The 25,773-nt window shown below is 53.9% G+C and overlaps 1 protein-coding gene across 1 annotated transcript in view; it reads right to left on the bottom strand.

Annotated features, from left to right (window-relative positions):
* Nucleotides 1-5,245, bottom strand: part of SORCS2 (sortilin related VPS10 domain containing receptor 2) — a 469,283-nt gene extending 464,038 nt beyond the window's left edge. The window contains exon 1 of the mRNA XM_065877287.1: nt 4,769-5,245. Coding sequence (XP_065733359.1) covers nt 4,769-5,245 — 477 coding nt within the window. The remainder of the gene's footprint in view (nt 1-4,768) is intronic.
* Between the last annotated feature and the right edge of the window lie 20,528 nt (nt 5,246-25,773).

Here is a 25,773-nt window from a genome sequence, read left to right as displayed (position 1 = left end):
GAACCTGCACCACAGACAGACCTGTGAGCCTTCACCTCCCCCAAATCTAAGACACTGAGGCCCAGAGAGGTCAGTCCATCCACCCCGAGTCTCAGAGCCAGAAAGGAGCAGGGCCGGGTACAAGCCCAAGGAGGCTGAAGCTCAAGCACCAGTAACCCCCCCCCCCTCCACCGCACTGCCACGCTAGGCTGTTCAGCCTCATATTTGGGACCCATTAGGAGTGGACTTCAACCAGTTTTTTCCAAACTTCTTTCCTCTGATTTCTCTCCACGCACAATGCATTCACTGTCTCCGTGTATGACACAGACATACCTTCAGATTCCCACCTCCCAGACCTTGCTCAAGCAGTTCCTCCCCCAGAATGTTCCTCTCCATCTCCCATATACTCCCCCTACGCGTTCCATAAGTCCACCCTGATGCCACCTCTTCCACGCAGTCTTCCCTGATTTCCCCACTGGGGAAGATGGTGCTCACCCCTCGTATCCCAACTGTTCACATCCATCCCTTTTCTCCCCACAGGACTACTCTGAGCTCCCCTGCATTAAGCTCAGGGGATGCAAAAGCTATTGAGATCCCTCCCCTGCTGTTACGAGCTGAACTGTGCCCCCCTCACCGCCCCCCACAAATCATATATTTAAGTCCTAACCCCCAGGGCCTCAGGATGTGACTATATTTGGAGATACGGTCTTTAAAGAGGGGATTAGGGTAAAATGAGGCCACTGGAGCGGGCCCTGATTCAATATGGTTGGTGTCCTTATAAGAAGAGATTAGGACACAAACACAAAGAGAAGACAGCCATCTATAGGCCAAAGAGAGAGGCCTCAGGAGGAACCAACCCTACTGATCCCTTGATCTTGGACATCCAGCCTCTAAAATGGAGAATGCATTCTGCTGTTAAAGCCGTCCAGTCTGTGGCACTTTGCTGTGGAGGCTAATACACCTGCCCTCAAGGAACCTGACATCTGACAGCTGTGTTAGGTGTGACCCATTTCACACCTTCAGAAGCTCCATGCTTCTGATTTGGAGCTCTGGCTCTCTGGGTATAAAATATGCACAGATATCAGGTTCCTGAAGATCCCTGAGCAGAGAGCATGAATAGTCAGGGCAGAATTACCTCTGCATACAGCTCCCCTCGACATCCTCAACCCTGCAGGACAGCACAGAGCAGACGTGGAGCGGGGGTGGGGGACATGCCGATCTGCTGACCACCAGCGACAAAACTGAACCAACTGGGCCTGGCTGCAGGAAGCTCACATTCTAGTCCACTGACGCATCAAAACTGAAGTTCCAGTGCCGTGAGGGAAGGCGTACAGGTGAGTTGTACTTCAGTATGATGAGCACGTGATTTCCCAGAAATGGTAAAATTGGGACAGGGCACAGCACCATCCCATTGGGGTAGCATGAAACCCTGACCTCGGAGGCAGGGACCTGCATTGTCGTACTTGTCTCCACATCACACCTCTGCCTCTGAGGGCAGCTCGGGAGACCCAGAACCTGGAGCCTCCGTGCATGACCCGTTCTGGATCCATCGAAGGTAACACCAGTTGGTTTCAATGAAACACTCATTTCACACCTAACAATTCATTTCTACAGCTAAACGGCGGACAGAAAGGCAGTGTTCGAACTTCCAAGCTAGTCCCCTTCTGTATCTCCATGGGAGCGGGAAGAAACCAAGCCTTTGGAAGGAAAACGCACATATGTTCTCAGTGCTACAGCGACGGGGCCTGTCCTGGAATAAGCTCGAATCCTGCCATTCCTTTCTGCAGATGCTCTAAAATACCATTTTAAAAAGTCTATCCCTCTCCAAATGCTTTTTTTAACTTTGTAAAACACCTGACATGGGAAAGCAAACACCATCTCTGCTCTTGGAGAGCACATCCGCAGAGCGTAGCTCCTTGGGTTCGGATACCTGTGCAAATCAGATGACATAAAATTTTTTAAAGACTCTGCTCAGCAAATCAGCCTCAAGTTAAGTGTCTTTTCCGTTTCAGCTTCCAAAGATGGTGCCTTCAAGCGGAGGTGAACCACGTGCAGAATCCCGGCTAAAATCCTTACCCTGTGGCTGCCAGAGGGACCGAAGCGCATTGCTGAGACACTTCACGTGCGGAGAAAACAATGCAACGCATGCGCGGAGTGCTGAGAAAATAATGGTTTGAAAAAAGGGTTTTCCTTGGCTCTCGGTCACAGCTTTCACTCCTCTTGAGTTCTTCCCAGGCAAGTGAAACTCTTAAAGCATCACCTGCTCCCCAAGTCAAAGGATGATGCGCTTATCCAGCGAGAACTCCCGTCTCCCCGACTTCCCAAGCTTGAGAATGGGTGAGGTGGGGGGGGGGCGGGGCTGGCAAGAGAAGTGGGAGGTGCTTGAGCGAAACGCCGGGTCAGCATCTCCAGAACCACAGCCGGTAACAGTGATGAGTACTCGGGCTTCGCCTCCCGTCTGCTGGGTGCCAGGCCACGCCCTGCTCTCCACAGCCACCCCTGCCCCCCATTTCCCAGCGGCCAGGGGAGAGCTGCCTCTCTCAAAGCTCCTCCCCGGATCTGGACTTCCCACCGCCCACTAAAGAGAAGTCAGCCCCTCCCCACATTCCCACTCCCCACTCCCAAGCCCCCCCTCCAGGCATTCAGCTGCCGGCAGCCAGGAGACAGTCACACAGGAGTCACTCAGCTCAGCCACTGTCCCCCAGCAGCAAAGCCAGGTGGGCTCCTCTGCCAGGCCCCGCCCCCAGGGCCCCGCCCCACTGGCCCAGACTCCTCCTCAGTCTCTCCAGGGGAGCTCTGCTCTCAGGATGGGGGTGGGCGGGCGGGCTGGGTGTCAGTGAGCCCTGAAGGTGCTGGTCCCACCTGGGAGGCTGCTCTCCACCCCTCTGTGTCTCCCTAACTTCTCTCACCCCTACCGCCCCCCACCACGAAGCTGAAAAGAGTGAGCTTCTGGAGGCACAACCCGGGGGGAGGGGGCTTGGTTTGGATGTTCCGGCTCCACTGGTCTGACTGTTAATGCTTACTGGTTCCTTTGAGTTACTGGTGTCCGGGTTACCTTGCAGTCCCTGAGTTACAGCTTACGGTACATAGGACACGATTTGCTCCCGAGTATTGGGAAGGAAGGAAGAAGGGCGGGATCCAGCTGCACGTCTGGGGTCTGACCCCTCTCTCCAGATGTACGTGGGGATGTTCCCCCAAGGGCTCTTCGAGGGAGGGGCGCCTGCTCCCCTCCCTAAAGCACCGCCCCTCAGGGCCCTGCCTGCCCCCTGCTGGCCGGCGGAGCGCAGGGGGTCAGCGCCGACCCGCCCCTCCCCCCAGGGCTTCCAGTCTGACTGGAGACGGCTGAGGTGACCAAGGACCAGAGACCCGGCACATGCGTGAGAAGCTGGCTGGGGAGGGGGTCCGGCAGGGCGCCGCGCTCTGGACCAATCAGGCCCATCCAGTGCCGCCCCTGCCCCAAGAAGTGCATCCACCCGCCCCTCCCTTCTCCCGCAGAGTTCCCCAGCCAGCGGGGCTAGACAGAGGAGGTGGGTAAAAGGGCCGCCCAGCCCAGGCTACACTACTACACCCCTGCGGTGACTAGAGAAGCACCTGCATCCCCGCCCCTCCACTCCCAATGGATGCAGGGGCCCTGGCCCAGCGCGGCTTCCCCAGAACTTTGGGAAGCCTTGGTCAAGGAGAAGGGTCGGGGCTCAGCCACTGGACAGTGAGTGGACATTTATGGAAAGGAGTGAGGAGGGGCTCCCATCTCTTCTCCCCATAACCTCGTGCGCACACACAGCTGCCACCTCCCTCCACCGCTCCCTCTCCCAAAACTAGAGATGATCCACGTGGGGCTGCCGACAGGTGACCCCAAGATAGATGACCATGGGTTATCTGCTCCGGCGGGAATAGAGAGGGGTGGGAGGGAAACGACCCTGTGGCAACCCCCCGCCCCCCGGGGAAGAATATGACGGTATCCCCATGCCGGGGACACACCACCAAAAAGGAAGAGGCGGGATCCAAGAGGGGGCAGGACCCACAGAGCTTGTGGAAGGAGGCGCCGGAGGACCTTAACAGAAGTGTGTTTGCAGGGCAAGGGGTGTCCAACTTCCAGCTGGAGCGAGGCCGAAGTAGCGGCCAGGGTGGGGGAGGGCAGGGAGTGCAAGGAGCTGGCCTCCGCTCCCAGCCCCGCGGGTAAGCAGATCCCGGCGCATCCAGGTGCGTCAGCGGCGGGTCCTCAAGGCAGCCGCGGGTCGCCCTACGGGAACGCGGGGAGAGCGGTGGCCCCAGAATCGAGGGTCCCAGAATCGGACGCCGGGCTGACCGGGGAAGTCCTAGAGCCCGTGGAGGTGCCACGAGCGGGGTCCCGGGTAGACCAGGGTGGAACGGGTCCTGGAACCAAAAATCCCAAAGCAAGGCTGGGTGGACCGGGTGGAGTCTGAAGGCGATAGAGGCACAACACCGAGTCGTGAATGATCTTAAAGGGCCTGGGGGCGCCCCAAGGTGGCCGGGGTCCCGAAACCTCTGGAGACACCCACTCCCCAACCTGCGATCTGGAGGCCAGTGGGGCCGCCCCTGAGGTGGCTCAGGGTCCCGGAAATCAGCGGAAATGCCCCCCGAGGTGAGGCAGGGCGCTCACGTATCTGGTTCCCAAGTAACCAGTGGCCAGGGGCCAGCAGGGGCGCCGCCGAGGTGACTCTCGTCCCCAAGTCTCCGAGAATGCCCGGGGTGACCGCGGGGCCGTCCGGAAGTGGGGGCTCCGAGGTGTCCGGGGCAGGGCCCGGGGGGACGCGCGGAGGTCACTTACGCTGCTGTTCTCGCCCGTCCAGTGCACCATCGCCTGGTTGTGCGTCGCGTCCCCCTTGAGCACGAACGACGTGCTGATGAGTGAGACCTGCGCTTGCGAAGCCGCTCCGGCCACCGGAGCCGCCCGTGCCCAGCGCCCCTGGCCCGCGGCGGGGGCGCCGTCCTCGCCGGGACCCGGAGCCTGACCGGGACCCGGGGCGCCGGGTTCCGCGCCACGCGCCTGCCGGTCCTCGCCGCCGCCGGGCAGCGCGCGCCCCGCAGGCGGGCTTGGCGGCGCCCGGGTCAGCCGGGCGCGGGGACCCAGGCGCCAGGACTCGGGGGAGCGCCCCGCCGCCCCGCAGGCGGCCAGCAGCAGTAGCAGCAGCAGCAGGAGCGGCCGCGAGCGCGGCGAGCGCGGCGGCGGCGGCGCCCGGGGGCTAGGGGCTCTGGCGGCGGGGCCGGGGCCCTTCGGGGCGCGCGGGGGTCCCCGGTGCGCCATGGTCGCCGAGGGGCGGCGGCGGGGCCGGCGGCGGGGCAGCGCGGGCAAGGGAGACCGCGGCCGGGAGAGCGGAGAGCGCTGGGGAGCGCGAGCGAGAGCGCAGAGAAAGGAGCCGTAGAGGGGAGGGAGCCGGCGGGAGGAGGGGACTCGCCGCTCCGCCGCCGCCACCCGCGCAGCCGAGGGCGCACCGCCACCTGCCGGCCGGCTCCGTGCCCGCCCGTGCGAGCGCCAGCCGCTCAGGAACCGGGGGCCGGAGGTCCTGGAGCAGGCCGCCACCCTCCAGGGCCACAGGCCACAGACCCCTCTCCTCCCTTCCTTGCTCCTTCCTTACTCCTTCCCGCCTCTCCCGCCCTCTTGCCTTCCTTCCGCCCTTTCTTCTTGTATTTACTGACCACTTACTCTGGGCCAGCCGAGTTCCAGGCAGTGGGGACACAGGGGTAAACACAGCCAGGTGCCTGTTCCCACTGCTGAGAGTCTGATATGGGAGAAAGACCACACCTAAGTGGACACGTTCACGGACAAAATCACCCCCAGAGAACCAGAATGAAGCCAGACCGTAAGTGGGGAGGTGGTCTCCGGAAGGAGCCTCTGAAGGAGTAACAGTGGAGACAGGACCTAGCTCCTTGAGGGTGAGGAGGAGGCCTTCTAGGCAGCCGGAGGGCCCTGCGAAGACGCTAAGGCAGCTTCCAGATGACCTACAGGTGCAGCCACTCCTGTGGCTTGGGCTTCAGGACTTGCAGACAGTGGCTTTACGTCCCAACCCCGGGGGCCACCAAGGGGGCAGTCCCTGAACATAAGGACAGACGCCTGGGTGAGGAGAGGGTGTGGGACAAGGTCCCATTCAGAGCCTGGCAGCCACGGTGCAGAGCTGGGGAAACAGAGGCTCAGCGCACCAAGTCCCCACCCAAGGTCATGAACCTACTTTAGGTAGATTTCAATATAACTTCACTGAGCACCCACCATGTGCTCCGCACTGGCCTCAGGGAAAAGACACAGGAGCAGGAGAGTCTCCGAGGCAAGGCCAGGGTCAGAGTAGCTGTGCATCCTCAGCCAGGGGCCACCCCGCCTCCTTCTTCCCCAGTGGCCCCCACATTAAATAAAAATCCTCAGGCTCAGGCTTCCCTGGCGACGGCACAGTGGTTAAGAATCCGCCTGCCAATGCAGGGGACACGGGTTCGAGCCCTGGTCCGGGAAGATCCCACATGCCGCGGAGCAACTGAGCCCGTGCGCCACAACTACTGAGCCTGCGCTCTAAAGCCCGCAAGCCACAACTACTGAGCCCGCGTGCCATAGCTACTGAAGCCCACCTGCCTAGAGCCCATGCTCCGCAGCAAGAGAAGCCACCGCAATGAGAAGCCCGCGCACCACAACGAAGAGTAGCCGCCACTCACTGCAACTAGAGAAAGCCCGCACGCAGCAACGAAGACCCAGTGCAGCCAAAAATAAATAAATGTTTTAAAAAAATCCTCAGGTTCAGCATCCCCGTCACACTCACCTCCCGGTTGGGTCTCTTTGCTTCAGAGAGAGAGAGAGCAGAGTGAGAGAGCCTAACGGGGCCAAGGAGCAAAGGCTCGAACGTTTGGGAAAGACAGACAGTGGGGCTTCCCGCTGGCCCCCAAAGAGCTGAAGCACCCAGCACCCTGTCTTCTGCTTGCTCACCCAGGCTCACCCGGAATTCATAGCCAATAACAGACTGGGCTTGCCCTCTGCCCAGTGCTGGGGTGGGGGGCGGGGCTTGGCTGGATACCTATGAAGTCTCCTACCTTGGAATGTGCCCTTGCCCCCTCCGTGGTGTAAATTCCCAATCTGTCAGAGTCTAAATCTCCAGCTCAGGCCCAGGGTCGGGAGAGAAGGGGGAGCCAGCAGCTGTGGGAACATCTGGTCTAGCACAGGGAGCAGAGAAGAACAGAACAGGGTCAGTGCAGGGCTGAAGGGAGGGGAGACAAAACAAAGTGGCAGGCGGGCACTAAAAAGACGCTTACGAGCAAAGCAACACTGCAGACAGTGGCTGGCGGGAAGGTGCTCGTTGCACGGCGGTCAGAAGAGCTGGGTCTGTCCCGCCTTAGACGCAAATTCACCAAGAGGCTCCCTGATGCTGGCTCAGCCTCCATCTCCCCGGCTGTGAAGGGGAGGGGGCTGCACAGTCTCTAAGGTCTCTTCCAGTTGTTTGTTTGTTTTGTTTTGTCTTGTTTTTAAATAAAGGAAGGCCTCCAAGTACTGTCCTCAAGAAAACTTGACAGCGACACATGATCGAGCACCTACTATGTGCTGGGCACTTTCCTAGGGACTGGCTGCGTCCTCGAAAAGAAGATGGGGGCCTCTGCTCCTGGGGTGGGTGATGTTGCAGTTTATATTTAACTCTCACCATCAGGCTGTCCCCATCTTACAGACACGGAAACAGACTCAGAGTGATGACTGCCCAAGGTCACCTGGCCAGAGTCAGGGGCCAGACTCCAGACACGTTTTCTGGCCCCAAGGGGGCGCTCTTTCCACCCCACCCCGGGTTACTTGCCATCTGTGCGTGTTACCCCTCCGAGGCTTGGAGAGCTCAGCCAGGCAGGGAGGTAATGTGAACACACATCACCCCAGGCTCAGACCGAGGCCACATCATTAGTGATATGGTTAATGTCCCAACAAACCGGGGAGAGGGTCCAGGTCTGGAATGCAGAGGCCATGATGCCTCACCAGTGCTCTTTCCAGAACAACTGGCTGCCTCTGCCCTAATAAGGCCACAAGGCATTCGGAAGAGCAGGACTGATTCATCCCTTTTCTGAATCCAAATCCAGAGAGGCTGTGATTCCCCGGATCTCTCAGCTCACAAACATCACTGGGCCCCCAGGAACACAGTGATGAGGGAGACAGACAAGTTCCCTGTGCTGGGGAGGAGCGTCCGTCCTCACGCAGCTTGACAGATCCGGGGGAAAACCTAGACAGTGCTGTGTACCCAGGAGAAAATAAGGCAGGTGTGCGATGGCAACGAGGAGGTGCTGGGGGCCAGGTGACTTGGAGCTGAGAGGCAGAGGACCCGGCATGAGCCTGGCGGGAAGAGCCATCCCAGCAGAGGGGGAGCACGTGAGCCCCGGCCCGGCCCAGAGCAACTGGGTATTCGGAGGAGGAACTGCCGGGCTTCATTTGTATCCACAGACCGCTGCAAAGCCCCTGGAGGGTTTCAGGCAGGAGAGTGAGAGCAGCGGCGTTCTTACAGCATCACTCCGGCCGCCAGGAGGACAGGTGCAGGAAGGCGCTTAGGACACGACGGTGCAGGACAAGAGAGAAGCTGTGGCAGCTGGGCACGGGCAGTGGGCAGCGACGGAGGAGGGGGGAGTGGAGGGAAGCCCGCTTCCGGGTGCCTCCCTCACCCCAGCCTCACTCCCCCTACCCCCGCGCTCACCCTCCTTAGTGACTCACATCAGGGACTCAGGGACGCAGGTGCAGGGGAAAGGTGCAGGCAAGTGTAGAAAGCAAAGGAGAGCTTCGATCAGGCATCCTGTCCGACACCCCCGGTGCAGTGGGGTCTCCGGAGGCCACAGAGGCAGTGTCTGCAGCTCCCACCGAGGTGGCCGACAGCTCAGCAGGTGTCTGGGCATGAACACATGGAGGCAGGCCACGTGCAGAAGCTGGGGTTCAGCGCCTGGCATCGGGGTGCATGCGTGAGATAAACATTAAACCCTCTCCAGATCTGTAACACCTGATTCTTCACAACAGCAAGATCCTAAGACGGGGAAACCAGCACCAGTCATCCTCCCTCTTCGCCTCCATGCAGGACACCGGGCTCCAGACCGAGTCAGGCCTGGTCCTGCTCCTGGAGAGCTCACAGTCTGATGGGGGAGGCGCACGGGTGAACAGTGACGTCAGAGAAGCAGGCGATCCCAGGGAGGTGTCTGGGGGCCTAAAGGAAGGGGGAGCCGCCATCTGGCCTTCTGCTCAGAGGGGGTGCTCTTCCACTCATCCCTCCAGGTAACAGTAACGATAACAACCGAGACTGCCACTTGAGCGCCTCCTCTGGGCCAGGCACTGTTCCTGATGGAAGAACCCAGCGCACCTCTGACTCCCCTAGAGGGTAAGTACTGTTTTCCCCCAATTTAAAGGTGAGGAAGGTGAAAGCACACAGGGGGCAGTAATTTACCCAAAGGATTCAAAGGCCCACGTCCTCATGTACCAACTGGGTGTCCTGAGCGTGGCCCAACTTCACCTCTCTGTTCCATAAATTGCTTCACCTGTGAAATGGGGCCAGCACGGCCCTGACTTGGTGGCTCTCAATGTGTCATCCCTGGACCCGCAGCATCTGCGTTAATGGGTTGATTTCTGGGCCCACTCCGGACCTACTGAACCAGAAACTCCGGGCTGGGGCCCCGACCTGTGTCCAACACGCCCTCTGGGCGGTCCTGACGCACCCAGTGGCTCTGGGCCCAGGCTGCACAATTGGCATCACTTGGAGGACTTCAGAAAAATACCGATGCCCAAGCCCCACCCCTGACCGCACCATCTCTGTGGGGCATGTCTAAGCTCCCAGGTGATGCCAATGTGCAGCCAGCCGCGAGCCCCTGGCCTGCAGCACAGCTTTTTATAAGGATTCGTGAGAGGACAGATGCCAAGTGCCTGGCATACGGCTGGACCACAGTAAATGGTGCCTTTCCTGACAGGTACGTGGGGGCCCCTGGAACCCCAGGCCAAATCTTTTAGTTCCAGGATCCAGCCTTGCTTCCCGATTCCATGACAATGCTCTCATCCAGAAAGCAGAAGAAATACTTTGTCACTCCAACTTTTTTTGTTTGTTTGTTGGTTGGTTTTTTTTGCAGTACGCGGGCCTCTCACTGTTGTGGCCTCTCCCGTTGTAGAGCCCAGGCTCCGGACGCGCAGGCTCAGCGGCCATGGCTCACGGGCCTAGCCGCTCCGTGGCACGTGGGATCTTCCCGGACCGGGGCACGAACCCGTGTGCCCTGCATCGGTAGGCGGACTCTCAACCACTGCACCACCAGGGAAGCCCACTCCAACTTTTAATCAGACTGCTTGCTCATTAAAAGTCTCAAGCTTTTTGAAATGATCAAAGGTCTCTAGTGATATTTTAATTTCTCTTTATAATCGTGACGAAGCTCAGCAGACGCGGCTCCCTGAGCAGGCCCGTCTCAGAGACAGTCAAGGAATCATGAGCGATGCTCACCAGGGACACTGGGGGACCCAGCAGGAGGGAGACTGAGGGAACAGGCTTTCGGGGTGCTGGGCTCCACAGAGGGGAGCCCCGGCCACTCCCTCAGCTGCCCAGCTCAGCCTCAGGCGACGCTGAGAAGCTCTCTGCCTGCTCCGGGGCAGGAGGGCAGCGGTGACTTGCAGACAAGGGTCCTGATGACTGTCAGGGAACAACAAGGGTTCGAGGTACCGGCTTTGCGGAGAAGGATCAACCAATGCTACAGCCTCATCACCAGGTTGGCCAGGGAGAAGGCAGTGGGGACAGCTGGTCGGGACACTAACTTGGACCAGGACAAAAGTCTGCTCCCGCAACGGCAGGGAAACACGTCCAGACGGAGGAGGAAGACGAGGCCCCACAGCAAGACAGACAGTGCGCAGGCTGCCCCGAGCCAAAGAGGGCGGGGAGACAGGGAGGAAACGGCGGCAGCTCCTTGGGTGGTGCCGCGTAGGGGTGCATTATAGGCAGTGGTGAGGGTGGTTGCTTTTTGGTGGTGGCAGGGATTTCCATCCCCGGAGCACTGGCACTGTGGGCCACCAAAGCCCTGACGTGTGAGAGGCTAGCCAGGTAGTAGGCCCGAACCGGACAGAGAGCAGATGACAAGTGGCCCTTTCCCGGCCACCAGGGCTCTCTTTAATCACAGACACCACACAGTTAGAGCCTGCAAACAGCTTGGTTCATTTCTTCCGCTCATCAAACGTTTACTGAGCACCTACTGTGTGCCTGGCACGAGTCTAGGCCCCAGGGAGAGAGCAGGGAATGAACCAGACCAAATCCCTGGAGGCATTAAACAGGAACTGGTGGTGAGACCGGGAAGAGTGGTCCTGGCAGAGGGACCAGCGTGTGGTGCGAGCTGGAAGAAGACAGCGTGGGTACCTTAGAGGAACCAGCGGGCGAAGAGCTCCAGGGCAGCTGAGTGTAGGGCAGGGCGGGCAGGGCCAGTGAGAGCGGAGGCTCCACGGTCCCTCAAGCGTCCACCACAGTGTCGGGGGACCAGGCGATGACCAGAACCAGTGCCCAGCCTCAGGAAGGTCAGCGCCGGCGATGGGGACAAGGACGTCAGAGACACTGCAGCAGAGACGTAGATACCTCCCCAGCATGAGGCACCAGCCCTGCTCCAGGCCTTTGCAGGGCTACCTTGCTCCCCACCCCGTAGCTGGGGGCAGGGGTCCATCACCATCTCCTTTTCACACAGGAGGAAACTGTGGCACAGCATAACCAAGCAGAAGGGCTCGCCCAAGTTTACGTCAGCAGCAAGAGGGTGGCAGTGGGCCATGAACCCATGCTTCTGCATGTGCCAACGAGCTCCGGGGCGCCCCACCTCTCCCCATGCCAGGCTCCTCTGCCTCAGCCTTCACATCTGTAGCCCTCCCGACCCTGTGGGGCTGGGTTGACTGTCAGCTCCACTGATACCCGGTGAGACCAAGGCTCTCGGCGTGACAGTGCCCAGCCTACCCCGTGCAGCAGGGAAGCACAGGCAGTGGGGCCTGAGCCTGGGCCCCCCAGCGCCCTGCTGCTGCCCACTCTCCACGTGACACAGGACACTGTGGAGACAGAGCAGGGGTCGTGACCACGCTGGCCAGTGCAGGGCAGATGCCACCCCATACCCTGCTCTTACTGGGTTGGAGTGTGGCTCAGAAGTGAGCCCTCAGGGCCTCGGGGCACTATAGTACCTGACCATCTCCTGATGGGCACCAGGGGAGGCTGGGAAAGTAGCCCCCACGGGCCCAGGGAAGTGGGATCCCCCGTCTGTCCATCTGGGGCCAGAGCCCGGTTTGGTCACCGTAGTGGGCAGGGCAGAGAGGAGAAAGGCTGGACCTGGAAGTGACATACAACCAAACACAGACCATCCTTGGGGAAGACGGCAGAGGCCGGAGTCTTACCACTGAAGCCGAATGCACAGGCCCTGGGCTACAGTAGGAGCCCAGTGAAGGTCTAGGGACCAAAGCAGGGAGGTGGGAAACGGGGGGGACACAGCCAGCCCCGGGGGGCACAGCCTCCCTCAGCCCCACCCACACGGCTGAAGGCAAGTTCCCCCACCCACCCCCTGCCCCACACACCAGGGTTCACCGGAACTGGGGAGGGGGCAGAACTTGCCAATTGCCTCCCATGTGCCAGTGTTGGGGTGCATCGTTATTTTGATGTTAGAAACGGAGGAGGAAACAGAGAGGCCCAGAGAGGCTAAGTCACCTGCCGTGGGTCACACAGCTGGAGAGCGACAGCCCTTGGGACAAGGATGCTGACAGTAGCGTTTCAGGTGCCGCTGGCAACACCTGCCTCGCAGGTAGGTGTCCTGTGTCTGAAAGCGCCCACCTCATCAGTGTGTCATTAGCGTGCACTGGGGGGAGATGAGCTCAGAGTGCGGGCGGGAAGTGAGGCTGGAGCTGAACTCCGTCCCAGCCCTGCAGGGCTCTGCGTGAGTCACTGAATGTCTTTGTGCCTCTGTCTCCTCATGTGTTCTATAAGAATGGTCATGGGTCGTTGTGCGGATAAATGAGTGTCTGTAAGGTGCTCAGAAGGGCATTTCTGCAGAGTGCGCTGCAGAGAGAAGGCCTTCACGGGGGACAGTGACAGAACGGCCCACAGTAAGTCCCGTGTGTGTCACACACACCTCACCTACGGTCTGTGACCGTCCACTCTGAAGACTCAGACCAGACACCCAAAAGCCCCGTCTGGGATGCAGCGCACATTCATTCATAACGGAAACGTTCCCCGAGGCCGGGGCAGAGCAGTAAGTCCCAGAGATGCTCAGTGGGTGGGGGTCTCTAACTCAAGGGGCCCCCCTCTGCCCGCAGGGCAGCCCCCTGGGAAGCCAGCTGCCTCAGCCCGGCCACTCGGTGCTGTGTGCCTGGGGCCTCAGTCTCCCAAAGGGTGAAACGAGGGGGTGAGCTACGTAAGAACTTCAGCAGGACACGAGCCCAATGAGACACCCTCCAGAAATGTACCTGTGGTTTAGGAAATGCCTCTGAGTCTATCCCGTGACCTATACGTATTAAGGACGGAAAAGTTCTGCAGTTTAAAAATCTGTTTGATTTTGATTACTTCAGTTTTCCCCCCAACTTTCTGACCCTGTAGTTCTTTACTTCTACTTAACAGCACGAACACCCCAGAGAACACGGGCTATTATGGAAATATGAGCACGGAGGGAAGAAATGGAGGGAAGAACGTATTCTGTCAGAAAAAAATACACTTGAGCAGGTCTTGAATGATGAGTCGGGACCCAGCTGGAGTAAAACAGAGGGTGCGGTGCACACAAGGGACAAAGGAATCAGGGTGCCTGGTCCGCTCAGGGTGGGCACGCGGGCCTGGCCCTGCAGGACGGAGCCGTGGCTACCAGACTGGAGGAGAAAGCGGGCCCAGGAGCTATGGGCTTGCGCCTTCTCCTGAGGTCAAAGAGAACCTTCTGGGGTTTTCAGAAAAGGAGCAACAAGATGAGATTTGTGTTGCGGAAAGCTAATTCCGGCAGCTTCTGAAAGCTGGAGCTTGGAAGAGAGACCGAGAGACCAGCTGGGGGGCCATGGCGTTGGTCCAGGAGAGCAATGACGAGACCTAACCAGGATCGTGGGGAGCCATGGAGAAGGAGAGGTAGAGGTGGGTCCCCAGAACCTCTGATTATGCAAGAGGAGAAAGGGGGAGGAGTCAAAGAGGCTCTGAGATATTTGGGAAAACAAGGATGCCATGTTCCTCATTAGGGAACAAATCTGAAGGAGAAGGTATCTGTGGGGCATCCTGAAGGTATTAGTCAGGTGAGGCCAGGTGGCACCGCAGTAACAAAGAACTCCAAGTCTCAGAGGGGTATAACCCAAGAAAGGTGTATCTCACCCATTCACAAAGTCTTATGCAGGTCGACTGGGCCCCCTCCAGCCTGTGGCCCCGCGGTCTGGAACACATGACCTCCAGGGTCATGTGTTCTGAGGTAGAGGAGAGAGAAGCACACAAGATGTTTTGTGGGGGTCAGACCTGGGAGGTGCCCCATCACTCACATCCTACTGGCCAGAATCTGAGTTGACGGCCTCCACCTACCTGCAGGGGAGGCTGCAGATGTAGGAGCACGGGGACATTTGGCGAGCCCTACTCGCCACGGTCACACTGCCAGGGAGGCTCAAGAGGCCCTTGGAAATGGTGATCAGCGGAGTATCAGGGCCTGAGACGTAGATTTGGGCATGACTGTTGAATGAGACCACCCAGGAAAAGAAAAACAAACAGGAAAAGCGAACAATGGGGTAAAAGAGGTAACACCTCCAAGGTTGTATTTAGGAATTCCCAGAGGATGACAAGATTTAGTCCAAAGTCTCTTGTTTCCAAATATCTGATTATTTGTTGTCACGTAGACAAGGCATCCAGAATTTTTGCTGAATTTTTCAGTTTCCATATGGTTCCTTGGCATCGCACAGGCAGCTAAAAGCAGTTGGCAAGTGTCTGAGCACCACACCATCCATAATGCTCTCTCTGTGTAAGGCCAAGGGCCTCACGATGACAGATTTGTCTGGAGCAGAGGTTTTCAAAGCCTTCAATTTCCATAAACGTTTTTTTCTTTTTCTTTTTGCGGTACGCGGGCCTCTCACTGTTGTGGCCTCTCCTGTTGCGGAGCACAGGCTCCGGATGCGCAGGCTCAGCGGCCATGGCTCACGGGCCCAGCCGCTCCGCGGCACGTGGGATCTTCCCGGAGCGGGGCACGAACCCGTGTCCCCTGCAACGGCAGGCGGACTCTCAACCACTGCGCCACCAGGGAAGCCCTCAATAAATGTTTTGAAAGAGACCTCACCGTATTCTTGCCTTTAAGATTCACTTCAGAAATCAAAACTTTTGCTACAAAATTCATGAAGATGAAACTGATTTTTTTAGTTTAACTGCTTTGTACGCTTAACATTTTTTTCAAAAATAAAATTGTCCACAAATAAAATTTTGGTTGAAAATCACGGTTTGAGGGAAAACTCACTGTTTTCCTTGGAAAGTGCTCCTGCCTTAATCAAGACTACCAGAGAAGCAGGGGATGATTCTTCCAAATGGCTCCTGCAAAGCCTTTTCCTGAGGCTACGGTCCCAACTCGGAGACCATGAGCTTCCTGAGCCCTGGGACTGTGTCAGTGCTTGTTCTCCACTTATCCTCACTATCCAGCACCGAGCTGGGCACAGAGTAGGCACTCGATCCATATTGGGTAGAGGGACGGAGGGGTGGAGGGATGGATGGGCCTTACATTGAAAACCCCTAGACGTTCCGACTTCTAAACTACAACTGCTAAAATGAACAGCAATTTGCTGGAAGGGAAAAGCATTGGACTGGGAGTCAGGAGACCCAGGTCCCGTGTCAGCACTCCAAGGACTGAGCTTTGACAACTTGGGAAAATCCCTTTCCCTGTGGATACTACTCTTTTCCTCCTCTGCTAAATGAGGTCTCACCACTCAAGCCAGCCTTTATACCCTCATATCCCGTCACTTCTCCCCTACCCACATCCTTCCAAGGGCCCTGAACTGTGCCCCAACATTCCTAGTCGAAAATGCGCTTCAGGGAGGCAGAACTTGCACTTACTGCCAAGCGAAGAAGTTGGCAAATCCTCTCCCCAAAAGTCAATTATGAAACTGCACAAATTGATAAAAACAACCATTTCCACACTCTGGAAGTCAGCCAAGAGCGTGCAGCCATGGGAGAAGTGTTTATGCTTGAAAACGGCTGAACTTCAGGTACAAACACTGAGTCTGCAGCTTTCTGGCCCAGGGCTGCTCCCATACCACCGTCCCAGCTGGGGAGACTCAGAGATCCTGCAAGGTGGGGCAGGCCCTGAGGGCCAGCAGCTGCCGCGCCACGGGGGAAGGGAAATCACACAGTTTGGAACAGTGGGTGATGGCCAAGCCCAGCAGCATTGTCCATGGCAATTACCATCTTGGAGGCTGTGCAGAATGACTTACGACTTGAGGCTATGCGACTCTGGAAAGGGCCCAAGCCAGCCACAGACTCCTAGCTGACCCTCAGGCCATGTATATGCACACAGGAAACATCCAAGGCCTAGTGAAAAGGAAAAGCCGGGCAGACTTGAAAATGCCTAGATTTTGAATGTGTTCCTCTTCTCTCCACACACAGGTCTTTGAGCTGTGTCAGACAGATAGATAAAGGCTTACTAGATCAAGGTGTTTCAGAATGACGTCTGATCAAAACCCGGCTGACCTCTAGGCTATGCAGAAACAGGGGCTCAAAAGCCGGACTTAAAAATAAAAATTAGAAACTTAAAAAAATCCCCAGCAGCAACTGCACACAGCAAGGGAGATGAATTTCACAGATTTAACCCAGACATGTTACTAAACAAACAAACAAATGAGCAAGCAAAACATAGCAACGACCTTCTGGAGGAAATCAAAATTCAGAGCTGCTACAGGATATAACCTGAAATGGTCAGTTTTCAACACCAACAAAAATATTATAAGAAATGCAAAGAAACAGGAAAATGTGACCAATATCTGGGGGTGGGCAGCCTTTAGAGGTCTCCAGAAATTGGATTTGGTAGTGAAAGACTTCAAAGCAGCTATTAGAAATATGATGAAAGAATTAAAGGGAAGTATGACAATAATCAGTCAACAAGTGAAGAGCCTCAATAAGGAGGAGAAATCATGTAAAAGAACCAAGGGCAGATTTGAGATAGCAGGAGAATCAGTGAACTTGTAGAGTAATGCAAATGATCAATAGGAAGAACAGAAAGAAATAAAACACTGACGAAAAACGAACAGAGCCTCAGAGACCCATGGAACAACTTCAAGCACACCTATGTGTACTGTGGGTCCTAGTGGATAGGAGAGAGAGAATGGGGCTGAAAAAACACTTGAGAAGTAATACCCAAAAAGTTTTGAAGATTGATGAAAATCCTTAAACATCCAAGAAACTCAAGAAACCCCAAGTAGGTTAAATACAAAGAGATGTGCACCTAGGCACATCATAACCTGTTGAAAGACAAAGAGAAAAGCATGAAAGAAGCGAGAGAAAACCAACTTACTAGGTATTGAGGAACAATATGATCAACAGGAAGAAAAACAGGACAGACACTGTGGAATGACATATTCAAAATGCTCAAACGAAAAAAACTGCCACTAAGAATTCTATATCCAGCAAGACTATCCTCCAAAAGAGGTAGATGAAATCAAGATATTCCCAGATAAACAAAGAGTGACAGAATTCACTGCTAACAGACTTGCCTGACAAGAAATACTGAAGGAAGTCCCTCAGGCTGAAAAGAAATGACACCAGATGGTAAGTGAAATCGGTAAGAAGAAATAAAGAGCACTGGAAATGGTGAATATGAGGGTTAATATCAAATACTCTACAAATACTCTCTTAAATTCTTTAAAAGGCATTCATAATAATCACAACCCTTGTTGTTTGGTTTATAACATTAAAAATGTAATCTATATGTGATAATCTTACCACAAAGAGGGGGAAAATTGAAACTATATTAGAGCAAAGTTTCCACATTTGATTGGAAGTTAGCATTAACCTGAAGTAGATTGTGACAAATTAAAATGTATCTGGCAGTCTCTAGAGCAACCACTAAGAAAATAATTTAAAATATATTATTTTTTTAAAGGGATTAAAATGGGACATTAAAAATATTTCTTTGATACAAAAGAAAACAATAAAGAGAAGAACCAGACAACAACAATAGCAACAACAAAACCCACAGGAGAAATACAGAAAACAGCAAAATGGCCAGTGAAATGACATATATATATAAATTACATTAAATGTGAATTAGACTAGGGGACTTCCCTGGTGGCGCAGTGGTTAAGAATCTGCCTGCCAATGCAGGGGACACGGGTTCAAGCCCTGGTCCAGGAAGGTCCCATGTGCTGCAGAGCAACTAAGCCCATGCGCCACAACTACTGAGCCTGTGTACCTAGAGCCCGTGCTCTGCGACGAGAGAAGCCACCGCAATGAGAAGCCCGTGCAACACAACGAAGAGTAGCCCCCGCTCGCCACAACTAGAGAAAGCCCGTGGGCAGCAATAAAGACCCAATGCAGCCAAAATTAAATAAATAAATAATAATAATAATATTTTTTTTAAAAAAAAGAAAACAGAAAAGCAATAGAGAAAATCAATGAAACTAAAAGCTGGTTCTTTAAAAAATTAACAAAAATTGACAAAGTTTTAGCCAGATGAACAAAGGAAAACAAAAGAGAAAAAGAGGCACAAATTCCCAAAATCAAGCATGACCGATAATAGAGAAATTAATGCCAACAAATTATACTACTTAGATAAATGGACACATTCCTAGAAATACACAAATTACCAAAACTGACTCAAAATGAAATACAAAATCTGAATAGACCTGCAACAAAGAACCTGAGTTAATAATTTTAAATCTTCCTACAAGAAAAGCCCAGACCCACACAGCTTCACTAGTGAATTCTACCAAATATTTAAAGAAGAAATTATCAATCCTTCACAAACGCTTTCAGAAAATAGAGGAGGGAACACTTTTCAATTCATTTATTCCTCAATTTACCCCTTATTAAACTGATACCAAAACCCTTAATCAAATAGCAACAAACTGAATCCAGCAACATGCAAAAAGGATTCTACACCATGACCCAGTGGGATTTATCCTAGGAATACAAGGTTAGTTTACATCCAAATATCAATTAATGTAATACAGCGTATCAACAGAATAAAGGGAAAAAATCACATGATTAACGTATAGAAAAAGCATTTGAAAAAACTCAGTACCCACTGATGATAAAAACTCTCAACAAAGTAGAAATAAAAGGGAACTCTTCAGCCTGATAAAGGACATCTACAGAAGTCCACGGCCAATATTATACTTAATGATGAAAACAAACCAACAACAAAAGACCTGAATGCTTTCCCCTCAAAGATCTGGACTAGGGCAAGGACATCTGCCTGTACCACGTTTATTCAGTATTTTACTGGAGGTTCTAACCAGAGCAATAAAACAAATCATCAAAAGCGTCCAGATTCAAAATGAAAACATTCACCTATCTTTATTCACAGATGACACGATCCTTTATGTAGAAAATCCCCACAGATCCATAAAAACTCTATGAGAACTAACAAACAAGGTTAGCGAGGCTGTACAGTACAAGATCAATGTACAAAAAACAATTGTATCTCTACGTACTAGCAACAAACAATCCAAAAAGGAAATGAAGAAAACAGTTCCATCTATAATACAATTGTATCTCTAGTACTAGCAACAAACAATCCAAAAAGGAAATGAAGAAAACAGTTCCATCTATAATAACATCAAAAAGAATAAATTTCACAAAAGAACTGCAATACCTACACTGAAATCTACCAAACATTGCCGAGAGGGAGAAACTGAACATGTTCTAAATAAGTGGAGAAATATTCCATGTTCATGGATTGGAAGACTCAATATTGTCAAGATGGTAATTCTCCACAAATTGATCAATAAACCCCATGCAATCCCTGTCAAAATCTCATTAGACCTTTTAATGGAAATTCATAAGCTGATCTTAATTTTATATGAAAATGCAAAAAGACCTAAAATTGCCAAAACTAGTTTCAAAAAGAACAAAGTTGGAAGACTTATTCTACCTTTCAGACTTCCTATTAAGCCTCAGAAGTTAACACATTGGGGCGTTCATGGAAGGACAGATGTATAAACCAATGGAACAGAATTAAGAGTCCAGAAATAAAGCCTTACATTAGGTAATTGATTTTTGGCAAAGGTGCCAAGAGAATTCAATGGGGGGTAAAGGATAGCCTTGGATCCAGAACATATGGACTCTTAAAACTTGAGAAGACCCCCCCAAAAATAAAAAGCAATTTAAACATGGACAGAAGAATTGAATAGACATTCCACCAAAGGAGATATGCAAATGGATAATAAGCACATAAGAAAACACTCAACACCATTAGTCATTAGGGAAATGCACATTAAAACCACAATGAGATCCTGCTACATACTCACTAAAGTGACCGTCATAAAAAAGACAGACGTGAAAAAGATATGGGGAAACTAGAGCTGCGCACATCGCTGGGGAGGGAATGTACAACGGCACAGCCACTTTGGGGGAAAAAAGCTGACAGTTTCTTTAAAAGTTAACATGGACTTTGCATAACACACTCAGTGCCCCGGAGCCTCACTCCCCTCATCTGTAAAATGGGGGTGACTATAAGCACGCCCACCTCGCACGGATGTGAGAGCAATTTCACTCCTAAGAATCCAACCGAGAGAAATAAAACATCCACCCACACAAAGACTATACGTGAAAACTCACAGCAACATCATCCATAATAGCCCCAAACCAGGAGCGACCCAAATGTCCATCAAATGAGCGGTGGATAAACAAAATACGGCAGACGCATCCAAGGAAATGCTTCTTTACCAATGAAAGGGAATGAACGGATAGCTGAGGCCTGCTACACCATGGACAAACCTCAGAAACATCACGCCAAGTGCAAAGAAGCCAAACTCCAAATACGACATAATGTATGATTCCATTTATTTCAAATGTGCAGACAAGGCCAACTTGTAGGAACAGAATGCAGACCAGTGGTTGCCTGGGGCTGGGGTGGGGATGGGGACTGACTGCAAATGGGCACAGGCTGGGGTGGTGGCCTTGCTCCGAAGCTGGATTGAGGGATGGCTGCACAAACCTAGGAACGTCCTGAAAGTCGCCGGATGGTACACTTAAAAGAAAGAAAAGTGCTTCGGGCTTTCATCCTTCACTTGTTTAACCACCATTTCTTGAGCGTTTCCCCCATGTGGCCTCTGCTGGCTGCTGGGCACACGGGGTGAATTATAGTACAAGTAGCTAACGGAGACGAAAAGGCCACTGCTTATCTTACCTCGCCTCTCATCCCTCACAAGGGCCCCGGGAGGTGGGCCCTGTGACCCTCACCCCCAATTTACAGATGGGGAGAGCGAGGCTCCCAGCGGGAGTGCTGTGCAAAGTAACCCGGTAACTGTCAGCGTCAAGGTTTGAACTCTCGCAGCCCGCAGCCCGGCCCTCACTCCCACCCCCTTCACCTCCACCTTGGTCCTCACACTTGCCCCTGTTCTGATCCAACACAGCACCACAGAGGCAGCCCGAAAGCCTTCACCCTGGGAGCTGGCCTCCACCCCTCTGCGGGACGACCTCCCCTTGCTCCTCTGTCCCTTTGCTCACACCCCTCCCACCCTGCAGCGGCCTCGCCTGGCCGCCTCCCCCAGTTCCCATCTGCCCTTCAGGACCTGCTCTGGTGTCCCGCCCGTCCTGAACTTCGTCCTCCTCCAGCACGGGGTCCCACTCAGGGGCCACACCTCCTTGACTTGGCCTGACATTGGGGTCCCTGTCTTCCCCACCCCCCCCAGACCTTGGGGGCTGGTCTAGGGGGTGAAGGTCTGTAGTGAGTTGACTTCTGTCCCCCAAGAAGATCCGTCCAAATCCTAACCCCCAGAACCTGTCCATGTGACCTTATATGGAAACAGGATCTTTGCAGATGGAATTATTTAAGGATCTGGAGGTGAGATCATCCTTGTGGTTCTAAATCTAACCACCAATCTCCTTATAAGACACAGAAAGAAGGGGACGGCCACGTGGAGACAGAGGCAGAGATCGCAGCGACGCGCCTACAAGCCAAGAAATGCCGCAGGTTGCCAGCAACCACCAGAAGCCAGGAAGAGAGGCCTGGAGCAGGTTCCCTTCAGAGCCTCCAGAAGGAACCAACCCTGCCCACCCCTCGACCTTGGCCTCTGGCCCCTCAACTGTGAGAGAATAGCTTCCTGTTGTTTTCACACGTGCAGTCTGTGGTCATCTGTTACGGCAGCACCAGGAAACTCAGACAGGGTCCATGCCCCATGCGTGTCTGCACCGCCAGCCCTGACACAGCGCTGGCCCCATCTGGGAGAACCAGAAACGTGTTTGAGTCTCAACCTCCTCGTCTCTCTGATTCATCAGTTGGAGCTTCCTCCCTGAGACGGTCAGAGCTGCTCCAGGGATGGTTTTGTCTTTTCTAGAAAATCGGATACTGCATCCAGTGATCTGCGCCCTGCCCGCCTTCACTGTGAGCTCCTTACCGCTTCAGAGCAAGAGGCTCTGTTCTCACAGCAAAACCAGTCCAGGACAAAGGCCACTGAGAATGAGAACAGAAATCAGCATGTCTGGTGAAGGGCAGGGGCGGGCACGTTAAGTTACAAAGGAAAGAACAAAGAAGCTCAGGGGGGCTCCTGGAGCAGACGGCTCTCCTTCCTGCGCTGGGCGCCGGGACACAGGTGTGTTCAGCCAGAGAAACCACAGAGCTGCTTCCTCGCGATACCTGCCCTTTGCAGGCTGTATACTTTACTTCCATGAAACGTTTTACAAATGGAGCCGAGAATTACGAACATGAACTTATTCTGCCCTCCATGTAACAAAACCGTAGATATAATTGGACTAAAAGGGCTGATTTTTAGGACCAGTCAAACAGAAGTCAAAGCTTGCACTGGGGTATTTTCCGCTGTGATTTTTTTCTAAGAAAGTTCTGTGATGGCGAAATACAACATCCTTCGCTTTGGTTTTTTTGTTATGGCTGGCCCACTTGACACCCAGAGAGCGGGTAGAACGTTACTTCTGGGTGTCTCTGTGAGGGTGTTTCCAGAAGAAAGTAGCATTTGCAGCAATGGACGAAGGTAGATGGTCCCCCTGGACACAGGTGGGCCTCACCCCATCCACTGAGGGCCTGAATAGAGCTACAGGTGGAGGGAGGGGGAATTTGCTCTCCGTCTGGCTGCTTGAGCTGGGACATGGATCTGCCCTCGGTGGCCCGGTTCTCATGCCTTCAGACCCGGACTAGAATCTACACCTCTGCTCTCTGGTGCCCAGGCCTTCAAACTACACCACCAGTTTTCCTGAGTCTCCAGCAGCAGACAGCAGGTTGCAGGGCTTCTCAGCCTCCATAATTGTGTGAGCCAACACCTAGAATGAGATTTCTCATAAGATACAATATATATTCTACTTGTTCCGTTTCTCTGGAGAACCCCAATAGAACAGCGAAAGCAGGTCCTTTCTCCAGCATAGTGGAGGGCTTCGCCACCTCAGAGTGTCCTTTTGGGAGCATCGTGCCAATTCCCTGTTCTTCTGTCACTTGCTGTCTAGTAGCACCAGGCTCTCCTTCGCCATGTGCTTGTGACCGAAGCAGTTCCCTGACCTCACCTGCAGGATTTCATGAAACTCTGCACCTTTTCCGAGAGTCACAGCCTTTGCTGTTGGTCTGCATTGTGTTTGCCTGACTCTGGAGAAGGTCCAGAGTCCAAGTATCAGAGAGACACAAGCCACGCTGACTTGGCAGGTGAGAGCGACTCCCGCAGTCAGACACAGGGTGGTGATCAGGAACTACCTTATAAGTGGTCAGGTCAAAGTACCAGAAACTTGGGGTTTAAAACAACAAATTTTATTCTCTCACAGTTCTGGAGACCAGAAGTCCAGAATCAAGGTGTTGGCAAGGTGGGCTCCTTCTGAAAGCTCTAGAGGAGAATCCATTTCCTCAGCTTTTCCAGCTTCTAGAGGCACCCACATCCCTTGGCTCATGGCCCCCTCCTCCCTCTTCAAAGCCAGCAGCCTGGCATCTTCCCATTTGTCTCTGTCTGACCTCTCACTCAGCATCACATCTCCTTCTCAGACCTCTTGCCTCCCCCTCAGAAGGACCTTAGGCCACCTGGATAATCCAGGACAATCTCTCCATCTCAAGATTCTTTTTTTCATACCTGCAAAGTCCCTTTTGCCATATAAGGCAACATCATCACAGGTTCTGGGGATTAGGGTCGGATATCCTTGGTGGGGGGGGTATATTCCATATTATCAGCCACCTTCACCCCCCCCAACCCAGCCACCCCCTGCTCCTTGCTCTCCCCTAATTGCCCAGAGCCTACCCCATACCTTCCTCCTTCTCTGGCCAACCAGCCGCCCGTGCCCTGCAGCCCCGCGTCCTGCTCGGGGATAAGTTCATCCACGCTGAGGACTGGATGATTTCCACCACCAGTCCGTCACCTACTCCCTGGGTGACTCAGGAGGAGGTAACTGAATGTCCAAATCTCCACCCCAGTCTCTCAACGACAAGTCTCGTCTGCCTGCCATGTCCATGGCGTGCGAAGGGACATTTTCCTCTCTTCAGCCCCTCCTTAACCGCACCCCCCATTAGTCAAGGTCCAGGCAGGTGACAAGGTCACATGGACAGGTGGGCAGGGCCCGGACATCAAACGTTGTGCAAATCTGCCTGCTGTTTCTGCCATCCAGGTGGCGGGTGGGTAAATGCTCGGGACGGGGCTTCCCATGTCCGCCTTCTCCAGCGGCACCCACTGGAGTGGATGGTGAGTATGGTGAGTCCGCGACTTAGAATCAGAAGGAGAAGGTCTCACAGCGGTTTCGACCCCAGACACGTCCACTGCCCCAGCACTCACGGGAACCGCACGTTCTGGTGCAGGACATTCATGTTGAGACGGTGAAGTGGGCTCAGGAGCCCCAGGAGGAGGAGAAGGGCGCGGCGAGCCCCAAATTGTGAATTTCTGGGGCCCTGGCTATTCAACAGCATCAAAACCAAAAACTGCTACTCCTGTATCTGCCCACCAGGGCTGTCGTGGGACTAAATGAGACTGAGGGGGGCTTTGTGAGGGGCATAAACAAAGTACAAAGCCATGACGGACCAAGTGTCCGTCGAACGATGGATGGGTAAGCAAAATGTGGTCTGTTCATACGATGGAATATTATTCAGGCTTAAGGAGGAAGGAGATGCTGGTGCAGGCTGCACCCTGAGTGAACCTGGAGGACGTGTGCTTGGTCACACAAGCCAGTCGCACAAAGACAGATACTGTAGGAGTCCACTTGCATGAGGGACTTGGAACAGCCACGTCCACAGGGACGGACACCGTAAACGTGGTCACCAGGGGCTGGGGAAGGGGCGCGGGGAGTTGTTCACTGGATACAGTTCAGTTTTGCAAGATGAAAAGAGTTCTGGAAATAGATGGGGGCGATGATCTCACAACAACGTGAACGTGCTTACCGTTTTCAACTATACACTTAAAAATGGTTAAGATGGTAAATTTTATATGTATTTTACCACAATTTTATAAAAACATAATAAAGGGCTTCCCTGGTGGCGCAGTGGTTGAGGGTCCGCCTGCCGATGCAGGGGATGCGGGTTCGTGCCCTGGTCCGGGAGGATCCCACGTGCCGCGGAGCAGCTGGGCCCGTGAGCCATGGCCGCTGGGCCTGCGCATCCGGAGCCTGTGCTCCGCAACGGGAGGGGCCACAACAGTGAGAGGCCCGCGTACCGTAATAAAAAATAAATAAATAAATAATAATAAATTACCACCACCACCTTCATCCTCTTCCCCATCTTCCTCATCTTCATTCCCTC

The sequence above is a fragment of the Phocoena phocoena genome, chromosome 5 (genome assembly GCF_963924675.1).
Source record: "Phocoena phocoena chromosome 5, mPhoPho1.1, whole genome shotgun sequence".
NCBI classification, from domain to species: domain Eukaryota; kingdom Metazoa; phylum Chordata; class Mammalia; order Artiodactyla; family Phocoenidae; genus Phocoena; species Phocoena phocoena.
Note: the sequence above shows the minus strand (reverse complement) of the source record. Positions and strands in the feature narration are given on the sequence as shown.